The 20,842-nt window shown below is 32.5% G+C and overlaps 4 protein-coding genes across 4 annotated transcripts; 3 read left to right on the forward strand and 1 right to left on the reverse strand.

Moving 5' to 3' along the window:
- Positions 1-294: 294 nt before the first annotated feature.
- On the forward strand, positions 295-546 carry TRIADDRAFT_8508 (uncharacterized protein; the record flags this gene model as incomplete). The annotated part of the gene is made up of 1 exon (XM_002116897.1): positions 295-546. A coding segment is annotated over one exon (252 nt), but the record flags the coding sequence as incomplete, so codon positions are not given.
- An 11,912-nt stretch (positions 547-12,458) lies between these two features.
- On the reverse strand, positions 12,459-13,500 carry TRIADDRAFT_31747 (uncharacterized protein; the record flags this gene model as incomplete). Its single annotated transcript, XM_002116961.1, has 3 exons — positions 12,459-12,653; positions 12,855-12,974; positions 13,414-13,500. 3 exons carry the CDS (start codon positions 13,498-13,500, stop codon positions 12,459-12,461), a joined length of 402 nt encoding a protein of 133 aa, XP_002116997.1.
- Positions 13,501-14,241: 741 nt separating this feature from the next.
- On the forward strand, positions 14,242-15,894 carry TRIADDRAFT_60977 (uncharacterized protein; the record flags this gene model as incomplete). Its single annotated transcript, XM_002116898.1, has 8 exons — positions 14,242-14,318; positions 14,531-14,660; positions 14,816-14,934; positions 15,030-15,123; positions 15,242-15,310; positions 15,396-15,456; positions 15,537-15,653; positions 15,770-15,894. 8 exons carry the CDS (start codon positions 14,242-14,244, stop codon positions 15,892-15,894), a joined length of 792 nt encoding a protein of 263 aa, XP_002116934.1.
- Positions 15,895-17,516: 1,622 nt separating this feature from the next.
- On the forward strand, positions 17,517-20,102 carry TRIADDRAFT_60978 (uncharacterized protein; the record flags this gene model as incomplete). Its single annotated transcript, XM_002116899.1, has 5 exons — positions 17,517-17,554; positions 18,682-18,875; positions 19,362-19,493; positions 19,671-19,709; positions 19,879-20,102. 5 exons carry the CDS (start codon positions 17,517-17,519, stop codon positions 20,100-20,102), a joined length of 627 nt encoding a protein of 208 aa, XP_002116935.1.
- Between the last annotated feature and the right edge of the window lie 740 nt (positions 20,103-20,842).

Genomic DNA, 20,842 nt, shown 5'->3' on the forward strand with positions numbered 1-20,842 from the left:
ACAACGATGACCACTTTGATAGTGCAACTTATTAACTTTCCAGACGGCAATCATGATCAATTGCTATTTCAATCACGTCCTAATATTTCTATTGCAGCAAGTGATTTAACGGTTGATATTAGTAACGATTTTCATAATATTAATATCAGTGGACCTTCTACTTTGATCGATTATCAAAATCATCTCCTCCAAATTTATTATAACAACACTAGAGATGAACCAACATGTCGATCACGTCAAATTGATTTCTACGCTACGATTAACGATCAGCGCAGCTATATCACTTCTGCAAAGGTCTATGTTTACGGCTATAATGATAATAAACCGGTCTTTAACCAAACAAATTACTTAGCCTCCATGGTAGAAAATTCACCACCAGGTATATTTGTTGTACAAGTCGGAGCAACAGATATTGATGCTTGTCGCGGCAATACTATCAGTTATGCAATTGTTCAAGGCAATGAAAAAGGCAAATTCACTATTGATGCTGTTACGGGTTTAGTGACAACAACCCAATCATTTGACTATGAACAACAGTCATCCTATAATTTAAATATTTCAGCTATAAATTACGATGAGCAAAAGGTATTGCAAGGCTTTACTACTCTATCCATTTCGATCTTAAATATAAACGATAACGGATTTGTGATCAGATTAAATGGGATTCAAGATCCAAGCAATTCTCCATTTAATATTACAGGTAAAGAATAGTTTTTCTCTATTTGATTGATATGACTTTATGCTGACATTAATAAGATAATACTAAACTACTGTAAGCCATAATAGCATAAGATCAGGAGTCATATGCTGGTAGCCAGAGAAGCCTTCCTATGCCTATTTTGTTACATTTCATTTTGTATCTTAGTCTTTTGATGCTATCAAATAGATTTGTAGTTGAAATTCTTAGAATGTACTATCGCTATAATAAGTTTAGTGACGACAAAGTAACAACTAGAATATGCCATTTATGCATAGATTATTTATTTTACCATTTTCATAATGTTTACTCACGAGAGAAAAATTAAAAGATTTCTACTATAATTTTTAAAATGCTCTCTTTCCAGGATATAATGCTTCTTTGGACTATCTTGTCATATTCAATGATTCTAAACCTGCACAAGGTGTAGCTGTTGTTGGATCACAATTGGAAATCACTGATGGAGATAGCATTAATCCGTATATTACTTCGATGGATATCATTCTAACTAACATTGATAATTTCGATAATGAATTTCTATTTCTCAATTTATCCTTACTGGAACAATTTGGAATTCAAATCCAGCTCATTAATAATCGGTTAGATCGCCAAAAGTCTATCTTACTAAGAGGCAATGCAAGTCATGTAGCTTATCCTCAAATCTTAAGAACTGTAATGTAAGTTATCCTTATATTTTTATAATCGGCTTGTACTATAATTAAAGCAACACATGGTAATCTTTTCTAAAAAATATTACCTGACTACTACAAGCAGAACTCATAATATTTATTTGATCTATACAAGCATATTTCATATTGAGGAATTTAGATTCCACCTTAAAGTCATCATAACAGATTATATTGACTATTTTTAACCGTTAATTTCTTGTCATAGAACTATTTATTTTATAGTTTAATTTCAGATTGACACTAAATGTATTTATTAATATCGATCCAGGTATTATTCCAATGCCACACAACTCAGTGGAGATGACAGAACGATTGAGTTTTTCGCTAGCGATGGTCAATTTCAGTCTCCGATTTCGCAAACTTATATCAGAATCATCCATAATGATAAATTTCGCCCTCAGATGATTCTGACCCAAAATAATTTCGTATTTACTGAAAATTCCAAACCTCTTGCTATTGCTTCAACCTTACGTATAACCGATAGAGATTATCCTTATTATAACTTGACTTCTGCATCTGCGTTTCTTGTCAATCCAGCGGCATCTTGTCTGACCAATTCTATGCTACAACTTTCCTGTCGCAATTCTACGAATATCAAGAGGTATTATTTCATATTGAATTTCTCGAGCTTATTTGTAGACATTAATATACATTACAGAATACGGAAAAATCTAATTTAAATAATAATTAATTATTTGCTCTATGTCTGCTCTTCTATAGCTGCAACGAAAGCTGTGGTCAGTATCTACAAGTTGATTCCCAAATAGCTTCTGAACTAAGCTTAAATTATAGTTATGTTGATAATATGCTCTCTCTATCTGGTAATAAATCACCGTTAACCTATGAAGCTATTTTGAGAACATTAACTTATACTAGTATCGCTATTGAACCTAGCGGTATTGACCGCCAAGTGCAGATTATTGTTCGAGATGAAGCTTTTACTAGCCTTCCAATATCGATTAATATTAAGATACGCTTAATTAACGACAATTCTCCCGTAGTGCGGTTAAACGGATTTCAAAGTCAGTCTAGTGTGAATATATCGGGTAGGATTTAAATCGACTTATAAGATTGCATAGCATTAATTTAGCATTAATCACTTACTAATCAATGCTGTAATTTTCATGGACTATTCTACTTTAGGCTTTCGATCTGATCGAGATTACTTGACTTATTACCATGATGTCTATAATGGAACTGCCATTGTTAACCCTAGTATAATTGGCCTTATCGGTACCAATGCTACAATTTCTGATTTAGATAGCCAATATCAAGTACGAAATTATATTGTTAATACTACCATCAAATTAATGGAAATTGAAAATATCGGGAAAGAGCGTTTAATCACAAGTAACAGTATTCCAAGCGGTTTTACTTTGAGTTATCCGCCAAATACCAATTATAACCAATTTCATATTAGTGTCAATGGTAATGGTAGCCACAGCGAATATTTGCAAATTTTTCAACTTTTCCGGTAAGTTATTTCGTTACGAGAGAAGTAGAGTATATTAATGATTCTATAGCATACACGGGATCATAGTTCCACATGAGTAGATTGATTAAAATGCGCATCGGTAGCTGTCGATCAATAATTTATAAATTTATTTGCTAAGTCGATACCACAAATATTGCACCAAGTGGATATCTAACGTAAGCCTAGATAAAAGTAATATCATTTTATTATAACAGAGATTTTATTATCGCATTTACAAGAGTGTTATTTGATAATTTTATAGTATTAATAGGCATTTATAAGTGATATTTACACTTGTGATTCAAATTGAAAATAACATAGCTTTCAAGTTTATGAGTTATTAAACTCTAAAGTATGCAACGTACTTAAAATCTTGATTAGATTAATATTGTTTTCCTACTTAAGCGTAGAAGCGCCATTAATGTCTCTGCTGTTAATGCTTGTATATATAATAGGTATCAAGCAATAGCTGCTAATCCTCTTGCAGGGTTTCAACGAACTATTTCATTTACTGTTAATGATGGTCGGCAGGAATCCTTACCTTCATTTACGTATATCCGACTAATTCATTACGATAAACTAAGGCCTACCATAACGTTGACTAAAGCTCGATGGACGTATACACAGAATGACCAACCTTTACCTATTGCAGAAGGTATTATTATCGCTGATCTTGACCAGCCCGAATTTCTACTGGAGGAAGCTGTTGTTGAATTGGTTCATCCTCTATCACATTGTAGCCATCCTCTCGCTATTGAATATGGTTGCCGGAAGCAATTTGATAATCAAATTGGACGACATTGCGATGGCTTAAGCGTTAACGCTCAAATTGGATTATGCATTCTTAGTTGTGGTCAGTATTTATCTATAAATTCAACTCACGTAAAAAATTTACCTTCGTCTTCATCTTCTATAAAAATTATCAACGAAACACCAACTCGACTACTTATCAAGGGAAACGGAACATCTATAGAATATCAACAAATATTATCAACACTAACGTTTACCGACTATTCTAGTGAATTGAAAACATCAAGTAGAAAGATTCAGATCTCTCTTCGTGATACAGTTGCGTTTAATACACCGACTAGCATCACTGTTGATGTTGTTAATAATGATAATCATCGGCCCTATGTACGTTGTAATCGCCGTACATTTTCTTTACTGCCAACTGCATCACGAGCCCTTGCAGTTGGTCAACTTGGGCCTATGGCTATTATTAATCCATCTCAACAGTTAATATCAGAAATTACCATTACTTTAACCAATATAGCAGGCCTTGATCAAGAGGATATTTCTATTATAACGCCTGGCAATGTGAATGTAACCCATTCAAGGAGAATAGTTTATAACATCACAGGCCAAACTACAACGTATGATCAAATTATTAAAACTTTAACCTATACGAATGATCAAGCGAATTTGCAGGCTGGTTGTCGTATAATTACTGCAACTTTAGCGGATCAACTTGGGAACACTGGTATTCCTCTTGATATTTTTATATCGATAATTCCTTATCCAACTAGTTTATTAGCGATTGCGTTCAATCATAGTACTGATTTAAACTATTTTCCGTTTAAATTCAATCGCATGTATTTCGTATTGCAGACCGGACTACGTATAGTTAATACGGTAGCCAATGCATCGATTGAATCGATCCCTATTGCAGGAATTACGATCAAATTAAGTGGGTCATCGCTTACTAATCATGATTACATTCGTCTTGATCAAGGCTTAATTAGGCGATTTGGTTTAACATTATCCGAATCAAGTAAGTGTAATAAAATTCTGTAAAATTGCTCTAGTTCTTGGATTCAATTAAAGTAAAATATCTTAGATATGCTATTGCTAAGTTAAGTGATTCTATTGAGTACACAATTGCGGTGTACCATAGATTCGATAAGATCAGTTATAGGAATGAGATCTATAAATTTGATATAAGCTATCATTAACAACTAAAATAGCTGCCTTACGATTTTATTATTCGCATTTTAATTTTTGAATATCGCACCGGAATCAGTTCTATAAATTTTATATAGGTTATCATTCAGAATTAAATTTCCGTCCTATGATTTTATTATTCGCATTCCAATTCTTGACTAGTGTACCGAAATCAGATCAGTATTATTAATGTTCACTTTCGATTTACAGGTGATACCTATCACATAAATATTACTGGTATTGCAATAGCTAGGGACTATCAACTTGTCTTGCAATCACTTTATTATGTCAATAATGCTACTATCAATGTCCCACCGGAATATCGTTATATCAATATGGCATTGCAGAATATTAACGGTAGCATCCAGGAAGCACAAGTGATCAATATCTTTGTCCATCCGATTCATTTCTATTTAACTTGCCCTGAATCAATAACCTTCATTATTCAAGTCACACCGCTACCATTTTATCCACTTCGACTCGTTCGCTTTCGTTCCGAATTAGGCGACCATGATATCTTAACGAATGCAACAGTCGAATTACAGGCTTATCCTAATACTGGCGGTAGATTAATTTATAACGGAAATGATTCCACTGGATTGGAGATTATGCAAGAGGGTTCATTTACCTACTACCGAGTAAGTTATAATTAGTTTCTCTATCCTAATTTAAGTAAAAGTAAAATAGAGTAGTGTATTATATAGATCTTGAAGTTTTCAATTCGTTGGCGAGTAATGGATAATTTTATCGATTTCATAAAGTCTCTAATTATTTCATATAATATTTTCTTCAAGAATATTCTATCGCAGGTGATGTATAGCAATAATTGGCCTTTATCTTCTTTAACTGAGCAAAATTTAACCTTTACTTTATCAAAAAAATTCCAAACACATTCATGCACTATACCTATGAAAATTACCCGACCTTACTCCCCCTACGTTGATTTAAATGGTCCTTCAAAAATTGGAAACCATTTTGCAATGACGACTAATTATCCTAATGCTAGCACATTATCAATTAAAATAGCCGCATCAGATGCAATTATTGATGATCAACCACAGCTCGATATCAATCAATTTGAAATTAAAATACAAATTACCAAGCCGCTGACCAACGGAAGGCTAGGAATAACCTTATGTTCAGGAAATATCACAGATGGTTGTCAAATTGGGTAAATTATAGAAATTGCTGTGATTCTTATTGCAATACATTCGCTCCAAGTCTAATAGTCTACAAATTGGTAGAGAATTCTTTTTTATACCTATTTAATTTTATGTTTTCCTTTCCTTGCTATTTCATAGCCACGTTGGTTATACTGTAGCAATCTTCTATAAATGGTGTTAATTATTCCTTTAAGATATTAATTTCCGTCAAGATACGTAGTTCTATCAGTCATTTTGGTATTCATCAATTAAAATGGATACTAAAAGTGCTGTATTAAATATCAATTCCGCCACGATAAATGACATTATTTCCAAGATTGTCTATTAGTTTTTTATTCCGTTAAAGTACCGAAGAGGATTATATCATAAATTTCATCCATCGTTTTTTATGATAATATAAAGTTGCTTTACATATCGATCTAATTACAATTAGTTACGTTACCTTGAAGATTATGGTTTTCATTTTTAGTACTGCTTAATAGCATATCAAGATTTTTTAACATTAATGGTGCGACCATTGAGAGCTTAACTGATCTTAAGTTAGAACTCCATTGTGAAAATAATCTATTTCTCTTTTTTTAGAGAATTTACCAATAATAGTCTATGGTGCCAATGTGGCACTACTTTTGAGGGTGCCTCCATTACAGTGGATTCAAGTTCTGATGGAAGGGTCTTATATTTACGTCAAAACGTATCAAAGCCCTTCAACAATGATACTTTTGCTTTACTTCTTCGTGATTATGTCGTTTTCATGACCGGTCTAATGGCGCCTGCAAGTAACTTCACTACAGCGCAAATAACTTTCTCGATTGTCTATAACGGGAACACCAGTATACCAAGTACTGCAAGCATTACTTTCTTGACTGCTTCCTTAAATCCAACAGTTTGCCTAGATTCAATACAGGTACAGCTATCTTTTAAATACATTGCTAGCCTAAAAGCTGATATAATTGCATCTGTAGTTGTAGTTTTCCATTGCAATAAAGCGTTAGTGGACGATCAATTGCCGTAGCTGCAGAGTATTTTAGAATACGGTATTATTCTGGAAGTGATTTTCATATGGCTGGAGCCTGGATGTATTATCTTTTCTTTTTATGATTTAAAATTTGTTCTTGGATGAGAAGCCAATCAGTGCATAATTTTTTTGATCGAAAAATATTATTGTAACTGCTGCAAGGATTTCGATCTTACATACTTATATCCAACTTTAAACACTACAAAAGGAGGTTAACTTCCATAGTGTGTCTTCTTGTAGTCTCGAATTTTTCTTAGGCTGATAAATTAACATTGAAGTCTTTTACTTTCTGGATATTAGAATTGTAATTACAAGGTAGAAATTGGCGAGAAAACAACGTGTGTTAACGTTATTCCTCCTACAATTCAACTCCATTATAACTACTTGATATCCAATATCACGGCTTCATTGCAATACGTCGATCCTGATCAAATATTAGCGATAAATAACACGGATGGATTTGTCATTCAACAAGTTAGTTTATAAGCCTTAAGGAGTATCAAAAAACTTCGTATTAGAAATATTATTTTCTACTGTTAATTCTATAACGTGCTTTATCCAATTTTAATTCGCTTAAGACAGTTAAGTATTTGAGTAAAAACTGAGTTTCGTTTCGTAATCTCATTTCCGTAAAATTATTATTTTTCTTCCAGCCTAGCAACAATACCTTAATCATCACTAGTAATGATGTGGCAACATCACCTGATCGCTTTCTGCTTCCACTACGAAATTTGCAATATTGTTATTTAAAGATAGGAAATATTATTGCCAATCAAGCCGATGTATCTAATAAGTAAGTTTAAGATAGGCCTCGAACCCAAATGAAATATTGGTTACTGTGATTTCGTATGGTTTATCGTAATAGCGTCCTATCTTAGATTATTACGAGTTTATCATATACTACTAAAAGAGAATCTAGGATTTCCCTTAGTAATATGCACTTATGTCTCTATAGATGTATAATTAATGGCTAGAATATTCTTTTACTTAATTTTGTGCAGTGCTTATGTTACATCCCTCAATTACATATGGAATTTCTCTAGTTTTTTTGCTTCCTGTGCGAAAAATTAGTCAAAATTTTAATATAGCTCTCGCAACAGTTCTTCATTTCATAAGGCTTACTTACATTGAAGCACGAAAGTAGAATAAATAGATTAGCGCCGTATCTTAGATTATTATCATGTACTACTAGAAGAAAATATAGGATTCCTCTAAGTAATCTGTAGTTATGCTTCTATGGATGTATAATTGAGAATAGCTACTAGCTATTCTGCTATTCAATGTTATTCAATACTTATGTTATATTCCTCAATTGCACGAGGAATTTCTTCAGTTTATTGCTTTCTATGTAGAAATTGAGAAAAATAGTCAAAATTTTAGTATAGTTTTTGCAACGGTTCTCCATTTTATAACGGTTACATTAATGGATGGAAGTAGAATAAATAGAAAACATGAGCTAGGATATATATATATATATATATGTATATATAATATACTCGTATCACAGTAATTACGAGTAGAAGATTGTTTAGGCACGCAGAAATTATTTCTCATCTTCCATAGCTTAATATATGAAATGGTAAAGAAGCTTGATCCCCTAAATTAATGTTATGGATATCATTACCTTGATGGGCATTAACTAATTATTTTTTGGATCATAATGTTGCGGTAATTATAGCATTTAATACGATTTTATTTACTTGTAATTGCTACTAGATTTGTAGATATTACTGCGACGGGTAGCAATGGCATAACAAGTAACACTGTACAAAGTGAAATTACAGTTAAGTTATCATGCATTAGCCAGAATATTATCCAAATCGAAAATTATCAACAGCTGAAGAATGCCGGCCGCTGCCAAGAAGTACAAGAGTTAGATATTAATTGTCTAGGAAATCAGCAAAGCTGTGATATAGATTCTCTCAAGCCGTTAGAGAATATTACCGTAAGTAGAGACTTATACTATCTCTATTTTATTATTTGTTTAATAAGGAGTGACAAAACGTGCTGAGGTATTCCAAGCCTGCTTCATTATAATAATCTGCTGTTTATTGTACCGTATTACTCTATTTTATGCTGATTTGCAAATAGAAACTATTTTTTATAATTTAATGGCAGTTAAATTTCATGGCTTCACTAGGTTATTCGGGAAGTTTTACGTATTCGCGGTTTGCCAATCGTCGATTTAGCTGGCTTAGAAAATATATTGCAACTTGGTGGCATTGAAATTAATGACAATTCACAATTAATTAGTCTTGTTGCTTTAGCAGCTAATGCGCCAAATAATACCTCCGTTTTCGTTAACGACATTGCTAGTAGAGCTATTATTCGCTATAATAATCAATTAATCGATATTTCTATCCTACGTCGAGCTAAGGCTGTTTCAGGTATTGAAATTAATAACATTGTACCTATTATGATTAATATTTTCGTTATTAAGTATGAAATACGTCACATATTGATTTTTGACCTTTTCTAGTGGATTTACAATAGAAAATTGTCTAGTATGAGTAGATAGATCTAAATGATAGCTAGAATTTGTAAATGTTGTAATGATATTTCGCAGGGAATCTACACCTGGAAGGAAACGAAAATCTATATAATATATCTGCTTTATCCGGAATTCAGGAAGTCGGAGGAAATTTATACATTGGCAATTTATTCATTTCTAATTTAGACATTTTTCAGAATTTAAAATCAATTCGAGGGTCCTTGTATCTCTTTCAAAATCAAGTAGGTTATTAATAAGTAACAGGATCAGACAAATATAATTTATCGTCATACTTTAATAGACGATAACTAGTTACAGTTTAGTGAGAAGTATCCAGTTAGCTTGAATTTTCAGTAACGGTATAATTTAGATTTTACTGACAACGTAGCTGTAGGCCATGATAAATTAAAATGTAGCTGATCTAATTGTATATGCTATAGCTGGAGTATTATTTAATTTAAATTTATTCTTATGTAAGCATTATCAACCTTATTACACTAAACTGCAAGTCTTGATGTTACAAATACATCTGCAGAGTAGATAAATCTTAAAAGGAATCTAACTATAGAGTCAATTGAACTGTAAAATATCGACAAACTTAAAGCATGTTAAATTCAGCTAAGACAGCGTGGTATTATTCATGAAGTAATAGCTTATGTTAAGGCTGTTTTGATAGGATATTATAGCTCTAAATATTTATCGGACATAACTAATTAGCATGTTTGAGGTTGTGTTTAATCGTCATGCTTTTTACCTGCCATTCTTTTGATTTTTGTCAGAATTTAGTCAACGTCAATGGCTTGAGAAATGTACGAAGTATAGGAGGCATCGTATTTGTTATGCTAAATAATTTATTACAGAATCTAGATGGAATAGCCAATTTAACAACTATAGGTCAAAGGGTTTATATTCAGCTTAACAATAATCTGTGCTTTGTTGGGAAAGAATTAGTTGACGATCTTAATTTTTGGCAGGTAATATTAATTTCTTATAAAGAAAAACAATATTTAATTCTAACTTTCGTTAACTTAATTTTTTTCATCTTTCTCTCAATCTCATTCTTATGAACGTGTAATATTTTATGATGTGCTTAATACGGATCAGACAATACAACCCGCCGATGCTGCAAAATTAAATTTCGTTGCATATAATGGAGATTGCCCTAGTTACAGGAATTGCACGAATTACGGGAATCCATGCGCTGTCTCTATCAGCTCGCTATGCCAAAACGCAAATCAAAGTTATTCCTGTAACAATAACTAACAGATTATTACATTGCATTTATAAAGTTGATGGTGATGCTTCATAATATTTCAAGCTGCTGACCTTATATTTCTTTGTTTTAAATAAATCAATATTAGGCAAAAAGACTTAAAAAAGTAACCGTAAATATTTTAAGCTTACAGTACCAGAAACCTAACATTAGCTGATTGAAGTTACTGTAAAAGCTATTGATAAGAGATAATGTAACATAATAACAAGTAAATGGAAAATATTTATATAAGAGTAATTTCATATTAATTAGCTAAAATTGTTTTTAAGTAACCTACTTCATACTTCAGTGATTTTAATTCAAAGAGTAAAATGATTTCAGAAAATTCTTTCTTATTGTATAATGTACTAATCATGAACGAATATGGCATTACAATATCATGTTCATGTAAATGATTGTAATAAGTTATGTTTATTAATAATTTTCATCATTATCTAAGTCATGTTACAGTTGCAAGTTTTGCAAAATATTGAGATAATATACGCATACACGTACGTATATCAATAATTTAGGCTATTAAAATTGACTAATAATTAATACACATTAAAACTATTTTTTGGCTAAGCATTTCAATATTTAATTATTTAGATTTATACAATATTGACCGGCATATTTATAGCAAATATTATTCATTATCTCCTCGATCTTCATTTGTAGTCTCGATAGGGGGGATATCTGCGTGTCCGCTAATGCGCGATGCTAGGCTACGCTTCTTTCTCGGCTGATATTAATACAAATAATAAATAAAATTAACACTCAATAAAAGCTCTTGAAGGTAATCCGGCTATAGAAGACTGACCTTCTTTGGCTTCTTTACACTATTATGGATTAATTCGATATGTCTCTTTAATGATGACTAATAAACAGATCATTAATGATTAGTATGATACTACAGGCATAGTGGTATTTGTAGGTCACGATATTGCAAAATTCTTACGATATTATTATTTACTATATAATACCAAGGATAATTAGAGACTTGCCTTGTAAGGAAATTGTTCTTCACATATTGTACATGAAAATAGTCGATGCTGTTGGTGATGGGATCGAATATGAGAAATCATATTATTTCGCTAGGTGGTTATCAAACACATGCAGTATATTAGTCAGGGATGGTGGTAGATTTCAATTTACGACATGACACAGTAATCGTAAGGACAATAATTTACCCGAGTAAACTGACGATTACATATCGGACAAGGGAATAATATTCTTTCTGCATGATGTATTTTAAGATGTTCTTTCAACTGTTAATTAGATTATACACAAGATTATATATTATATCTGTGGTGAGACGGAATCGATATGTTGCATCACAGTGGATATCTACAAATACTGTTAAAAACTTCCTTACCAGTCTATTACTGGAAAGCAATTTGCCACACTCTTTGCATTTAAGTTCTAGTGATGAATAATTAAGGTAAAATATGTCAACATTTACTTTATTATTGCCATCGCCTTTACTATTTGTAAGGTGTACAGCACATAACACTCTGCATATACACGTACATCTTTAATTGTTTACGTTTTTGCTACTCACCTTTAGACTTATGGGTGCTAGCTATGTGTTTCCTTAGTAATAAATATGTCTCACATACTACAGAGCAGTCTTGGTATGTGCAAGGGTATCCTGGTAATGTCATGAAAATTAGTTATTCAGCAAAGATTTTATTCGTGTGTTTAGACCAAATGAGAAATTTAAGTTGCCATCGACTTTAAAAAAATATATATACATATATACGTGTATATATAAGCAGTATGAGAAAGTATCTGTCTAGATTACCTTGATGAACTTTTTCATGTCTAATTAATTTGCTTTTGGTTGAAAAAGTTTTGTTACAGTCTTTATGTTTACATGTGAAGCCGTTATGACGATTAAGCTGCTCGAGGTTTTCTTCGGTTTGAAATGACTATAATTTGATTGATTATATAATTACGTTATTGCTTACAAAAGTACAGTAGAGTATAGTACATAGGATAGATTATTAAGTGATTGTAGCAACTTTGGTATACGCATACGTATGCAAGAAAGATTAAAAGTGAAAGACTGAGAGTATTACCTTGCAGTTACTTTTCTGATGACGTATAAGATTTGATCGGTACATAAAAACTTTACCACAGGAGCATACTGATGCTGGTCGTAACGTTTGATGTAGAATTGCATGGCGCTGTAAGTGATATTGCCTAGTAAATGTCTTACCGCAGCCTTTAAATGTGCAGGAATATGGTCTCTGAATAGTAACAACATAAGAAAATTTACAGTTAATATTAATTCTAAGCAAATTACCATTTGTTGTTCTAAAATTCTGCATTAACCTATCGTCAAGTATTCTAGGTCAATACACTTTCCTAATGGAACCCATACAAGAATATACATAGATAGAGATATTGAATATACACCTTCTTTACGCCACTCATGCACTTACTGTATAGTGAATTAGATATAATCAAAATGGCATCGATACGTTTGTTACAGAATTTATAAGTTAGTTTTACTATAGTCAACTCTTCCCCATGTAGATTACAGTCTACACGTAGGTTATGAATGAATACGTTAAGATGATAATCGCAAGCAACATTTCAATATTGATATCTAACATTAACAAGCAGCATAGATAATTTACAGCCACAAATAAGAACTAGAATCATTACAACGGTTGATAGACTGACCTCGCCACTATGGATAATTGAATGTTGAGTAAGATGAGCTAATTTTTGAAATGATTTTTGGCATCCATCATAGCTGCATGTATACATGTTGATAAAAAAATAAATAATAATGCTCGAATGGACTCCAGCTCGCTTGCTACCATCTTAATGAAGCGTTGTCATGGTCAAATCATCTGGAATAGGATGCTTCATGCAAGTTAACCAATACTGTCGCTCTTGCTGTAAGATTTTTCCTATATCTAAAAATTTTTCGATCAATGCCGCAGCTCGGAGCATTAATTATCGGCTGATCTTGCAAAGCAGCTCCACGAAGTGTCGGTAGGTTGTACTATAACCGTACTGTAGAGTACTGTAGTTACTATGGATTCCATGCCAGCGGATCTATTTCGTAGGGTGGTCAATAATTGAGGAGCCATAGACGACATTATTTTTGCTAATAATTTATAGTTGGTGCTGTAGTTTATCCTATACTATACTCAGTCAGTATATCATAGTAGTATACGGCATCTCGCTACTGAAAATTGTGCGTAAAAATAATGTCACTACAGGTGTAAAACCGGTGTCCCTCCCCGAGGCGGATCAAATCAACGTCATCCTTATTGCGCATGACTGCAGAAATGATCGTACGTTACTCGTATCCTAGTAACTGGATCGGGTGCACAAAGGCTAAATCGTTGATAGTGTTGCTACGCAACTTAGTTCTGCTAGAAGCAGAGAGAGATTTGACTATTTTATTTACAGTAGGACTGTTCGTCAAGATTACTGTGGTAGAGTTATAAAACTCAAAAAGTTACTGTAAGTTATCATCAAAAGGACTGAAACGATATCATGAGCGGTTTGGCGAGAGAAGTGATTAAGTGGTTACAAAGTTTGGATCTATCGGTGTCTGTAAAGTATCCAAAAAGGTATCAAGATAACAATTTTGACTATTTTAGTAGCGTTGACAGCTATTACATGCAATATACGCACTATTATTGCTGTAAATCTCGAATAAATCGCTATTATGATATTAGTATGAAGAAGGAAAGAGAGATAGTTGGTGAAAACGAATAGATATGATGAAAGCTATTTATTTCCATATTGAATACCAACTCAATCTTTTACTGTACTTCATTAGGGATTTCGCAAATGGATTCTTGGTTGCTGAGATCTTTTCTTGGTACTTCCCACAAGAGATACATATGCATTCTTATTATAATGCTCCATCCCTACCTAAAAAAATTGGAAATTGGTCTCAATTAGAAAGGGTAAATCGATTTTCATCTGTCCGAACTACGATACGAACTGATAAGAATGATATCACATAGCGTTAATTATGTTCTAGTTCAACGTTAGAGTAAACAAAATTAGATATTTGGTTTAGAAAATTACGCTAATGAATCCTTAATCTTGATCCTTTTAGTTATTTAAAAAGCATGGGATTGACATTCCTAAAGTATTAATAGATGGTACAATGCATAGTAAACCTGGTGCTGCCATATTGTTGGTGGAAAGAGTATATACAATTTTAACGAACAGAGCGTAAGTATTATATTTAGCTGTAATTACTAACTTAGATTATTTGATCTATCCGTATGCTGACTGCTATCTAAAACATGAAATGTTTTTTATGAAAGTGTTAAAAGAACCCCTGTAAAGCATGAGCTTGACTTTTCTGACAATGGTTATCAATCTGAATTACCACCACATGCAAGATCAACAGCGTCTCAAGTAAGATATCGTATCCGATTATGGTTATTGTATTAGATATCTTGACTACTTAATTCCGTTATTGATTTTCTAGCTCAATTTTAAATTTTTTAATACTATATTTTATTTCTAACTTTAGGCTTTAAAAAATAATTTGGCAATTACGGAATTTGACACTGACCCAGATCAAATTTTTCGAATGCAGAAGGTAATGCACGTGCTGCGTACGGTCAAAGTTTAGCGAATAAGTTTAATGTTAATTTAATTATTATTTTATAAAATTATATCTATAGGCCCAATCAATTCTGAATAATCATATTGAAAACAGAAGGAAGGAAAGAGAGGAGAATCCAGGTTTGGGATCATTACTTATATTGCTTTCAATGTTTTCTCTTTTTAATGGAATTGACTTTTACGATATTGTATTATCACAGAGCGCTTTGGCATTCGACCTTCAATTGGACAGCTAACTCCTCGTAAACTACCCTCTGTAAAGACAAGAAAATCTCAACAGCGTGACTCATTAATATACCCTATGGATTCTGCAAATGGTAAAGATCGCATTCAGTTAAAATTTTAAACTTCAAACATGAGCAGATCTTTTATTTTTTTTGATTAAGTGTATGTGCTATTTAACATATTGTAATTATTATTATCATTTACACAGGTGATGAAAGGCATTCTAATGATACAGTCGAAAGTGGCCAAGTTCATTTTACAGAAATACAAGTGAAACAACTGAATAGAAATGAGCAAAATGCTCTTCGTCAATCGTTATACGCTGCTTCTTAGAATGATTAGAAGCGTGAAATATATTGGAGAGGTATTAATGACCTCATCTGAGAGACAAATAACAAAGAATGAAGAATTGTATTGCTTATTTCTATTGTCTTACAATTAAGAATTTTAAACATTTAATGTAAATCTATAACAGCTAAAAGCAAAGATACTGTTTATCCATTTTGTGATGCAGTGACAATTGTAAATACACAATTTTTAGCATTTTACAGTTACTTCTTTTGATCTACCATTGATGAAAGTTATCTATTTAGCATATGCTTGTGTAAATGTAGCCTCATTTTTGTAGTATTTAGTCTCGGAAAGCATCTTTTAATCCTTAACATGTGAGTAGCTCCCTACCCTTTTGCAATTATTATTCAAATCCGTTGTCTTGTCCGTATACACATAGAGAATTATCTTCTAAATTTGAGATGTCGTTAATTTGTGAGAGTTTTACAAAATTCAGTATGATATGACAAACTGTTTTCATATTTTCTGCTTTGGTAGTAGGGTAGTGATTGTTGTTGTTTTAATTCTATAGTAAGGCAGGATCATTTTATACTGTTACTATCATCTCATAGTAATTCTGAACTAGTGTCAGGAATAATAGCCGACAAATATTATGATACGAGAAAGTATCTACGATTAGATTTCAGATAGACACGTGTTATTATTATTTAATGTCTATGATATTAGTTCTAAATTTGGAAAGTTACGTCTGTTGACTGAGTAAAATGGGGTATAATACGCAAGTGTATTATATATTTGAGATTCAATTAAAATAATTGTAACTAATTCGTATAGAGTATATCTATTTCTGTATTTCGATCCTGTAGCAATAATGTTGGGTAATAAAATTACACTTGATAACTGTTAGGAAGATTTTTAAGACGTGCAAGTTTATTAATCTAAACATCGCCTTTAGAGCAATATTTAGCTTTGAGGAGGTATTGTATCTCGAAAAATCTCGAGTATAAATATGGCTTAATCGGTTTGTACTGCAGAAGATAATTGTACTAAGCCATTCTATTATTTGTACAATTAATAATACTATACATTTAAGTTGTAGAACATGAAATATTCCAATTCTTCTCCATTAAAGTAATTGGATATTTTTGATGATTCTAAATGATAAGGCATGTCATGATTAGATTGCATGCTATTACTGCTCAGTAAAAAATTTTCGATAGGATTAGTATTTTAAGCTTCCAATTCATAGTTCTATAACTGCCTCCTTCTAGGGTTCTCAACTCACTTACTGATCACAAGAGGACGATAGCAAGTGCAGTAATTTTGATTATTATATACAATAAATGGATCAATTAACTCGGTTGGGCTTTAATCCTTTAAATTAATTAAAAACTGAAATTGAAATTACTTCAAGTCTAGGCCGGTAGAAAAGTCATCAGTAGTCGTCGCAGATAGATGGTATTTGCCGATTAACAGCATCATCGCAGAGGAATGAGTAGTCTACCGGCTGTACTATGTGACATATTTACGATTTACCATTCTACTATACTATCCGTTATAGCTGTAGATATTGCCGTGCATACAGATTTATCCACTGCTTTATAATCTTCTAATTAATCCATCAATTGATTGAGTTATTATTCTAGTCAGTACAGTATACGGAGATGGCTATTTTTCAGGCTATCGATTATCAGGAATTCAAGTATTGTAATCCTATTTACTTCATTTTAACGTTGTACTGCGGCATAGCGCAGTACAAAATGAAAGTACTGTTATGTATGATAGACTGGTAATGTCTAGGAATTAGGGCAGATAAATTACATAGCTGCCTAACTGATAAGATAACTATATGATACTAATATCGTAACTGTATTGATACGTTCACTAGTAATTTACTAATACGTATGTAATATATATATCACTTGTGGGAAAGGCAACCCAGAATAAAGAAGTGGACTCCACGCATCAGGCTACTTTGCAGTGTCTAACCGAGTATTGCATGATTGATCTAGGGTCGCGATAGAGAACATAACGAGTACTATCCATATATAATTAACCAGTGGCTAATAAGTACTAGAGAGCAATATTCCTCACTTTAGGTAAAGGTGCAACTTGTAAGTTATAATCTATGTAGGAAGTTCTAAGTGCAATCATAATAAGAATTTTAAAAGCTGCCATTGCAATCTTTGTTGCATGGTGACATTATTTTTGCTAGCAACTAGCTTCTTCGTCATACTACTTAGGCATATGGGTTACTTACTAGTGTAACATTAGTAACCCATGGGCCATGAGCGTGCCAAAATTGACTGTAGAATACAGTAGCAAAAATGATGTCACCTGACCCTTTCTCAGGTCTAAATGACTGACTAATACAGTCATACAGGTCTCTGTCATACAGAACAGTATTGAACATTACAGTACATATACAGTAGTAAACACAATATAAAGTACCGTACCGGATACTGTACAATGTACTGTAGTGCACATCGATTAAAATTGCGTGGAACAGGATCTCGTTGAAAGCTCGATCAGATTGCAAATGTTGAACTGATTGAACTCAGCAGCCCAATTCTGGATATAGCAATCCAGGTAAAGCAGCTTACAAACGATATACTAACCTATGAGACGGTGACGAATCCTATACACAATGAATCGTACTAGCGATCCTCGATGGCGTGATTACTATCATTACTGGTATAATAATAATAATAATAATAATAGTAACTATTATCCTTATTGCAACTGGCTGCCAAATTATCACACCATACCTCCCCAATTCAATCATAGTTATAATAATCATTATTATAATCAGTACTACTACTACTATAGTTATTATAATCAGTATTATTGGAATTATTGGAATCAAGTACACGATTATCATTCAGAATCACCCTCTGATGAAAGATGGCTACCTTATGGACATCACCAGCCTAATAAGGCTGAATACGAGTATGATCCTTCCCAATATAATCATGACGAGTATCTTAATGATCCATATCTAGTGAATAACAACAGGTTTTCAGGTATGCATCGTAATTCCCACATAGTGCACTTTGCTAGATTATTCTGTTTATAATAACTAGTACTAAAACTCAATCTAACAACGGGTGCTAACATCAGTATCTGATTTATTATGCACTGACATCGCGTCATTTTTATGATGAGAGAGTGTTTTGTACTGTCTAGTGGAGTCCTGAACCATTCATAGGCAGTGATAGTATTTTGTACTATAGCAAGCTTTCATCCTTGTCTGGTAACTGATGCATTAAATTAAAATTGATAAAAGATGACGAATTTACTCCATACTCCGATAATATTTACATGCAATAGTGGATCGTATTATGCTACATGCAGTATACGGACTAAGCACACCGGTGATACCGTAGGCGCTGTAGCATACTAATAGAGTCTCGTATATTGTCTTGTAGATTATATAATTATTAAATCAATATACAAATGGTATTTTGTGGAAGCATCAAGCCAAATGATATATATTTATTTATGAATAGAGACTACTTATCCTGCTGTAGAGGAAGAACCGGATGAAGTAGATGATGACAATGAAGGCGAAGAGGAACCAACATTTACCCTAAATGAAGTATTTCTAGAATATTTGATACAATCGGAGAAGCGTCGTCAAGGTATGAAATTGTAATTCAGTGATACTTATTTATCTACATATTGAAAGGGAGCTAATGTAGATAACGCTTACTTGTGATTTCATACAAGTGAAGTGAGTATAGCTACCTATTTTGCTATTAGAATCGATATAAAATTATTGTGAATGATTATGTAACGATTATACTTTGCCTTAAAAGAGAGGAAACTAAAAGAGAGACAAATGGAAAAAGAAGAAGGTACTTTGCATACAATATAATTTATTAGTACTTATTTTAAGTGTCGTGTATTATTAAGTATGCCGTTAGGTATTCGGTAGTGGCATCCGAGTCTTTGTAACTTTGACAGTTGATGAGTGATTGTAATAAAGTAATTACTAGCGTTAATAAATTACTCTTTGATTCATAGAAGAGAAAATGATACTAGGAGTAAAAATAGATGAATCTGCCGAAGATGCTACTGATATTAGAAAGGCAAGATTAAATGAAAAGTACGGTGATAGTGCTATGGAAATAGAGCAATTAGAAACTCAACTTCAACTATCGTTTAATACTTATTCTGATAAAAATCATCCGATACTATGGCCCGTTCTGCCCTTAAATTTACGTTATACGTCTGAAGAAGTGCAATGAAAAGATAAAGTAATGTATTTGCTATTTTACATTATGGAAGTGAGATAAAATACTTCCTTTTCGTCATAAGATTGTATCTTAGTGATCATTCTTTCTCGTTGATAAAAACGTTTTGTATCGTATTGTATATATATTCGTTTAATTTAATCAATAACTGTACCATTACCGTTATAGACAGCATATTGCCGCTATCTAAAAATTTTCTATGGTTATATCATTTCACCTTTTCTTTGTAATTGATTCTATAGGCTTAAGAGGTAAACACTTACGGCTGATTTGCATGAAACTGTAACCCTTAGTTTCAATGTTGGTGCCGTTTTTGCACATCTGATGCGGTTACCGCGTTGCGACGCGTATTTTACATATAAAAAATCTCTTCAGTTCGGATGTTTAATTAATTTAGATTATATCAAAGCAAGTTTATTTCATATGATAACGGTGTAGTGCTAATTGACATAATGAGAACTAGTACTTTAATATAGGTATTTGAAGTAAAATTGAAGCGTCTTTTCATATACTGAAATCAATTCGTATAAGGGCTTTGAGGACTTCCACTAGCATCTTGGGGTCTTGAACAGTACGAAATTGTACTATTGTATGCTTTCATTGTAAGGCTTGCATTGGACGTCACTGTATGGTTTATCTAAAATATAACTTAAAATACTTTTGGTATTCGGGACATAAAAGGGATATTTATTACATAATACCACATAAAACAGCAGCAATGATTTCCGCTGTGA

The sequence above is a fragment of the Trichoplax adhaerens genome, genomic scaffold, assembly GCF_000150275.1.
Source record: "Trichoplax adhaerens TRIADscaffold_19 genomic scaffold, whole genome shotgun sequence".
NCBI classification, from domain to species: domain Eukaryota; kingdom Metazoa; phylum Placozoa; class Uniplacotomia; order Trichoplacea; family Trichoplacidae; genus Trichoplax; species Trichoplax adhaerens.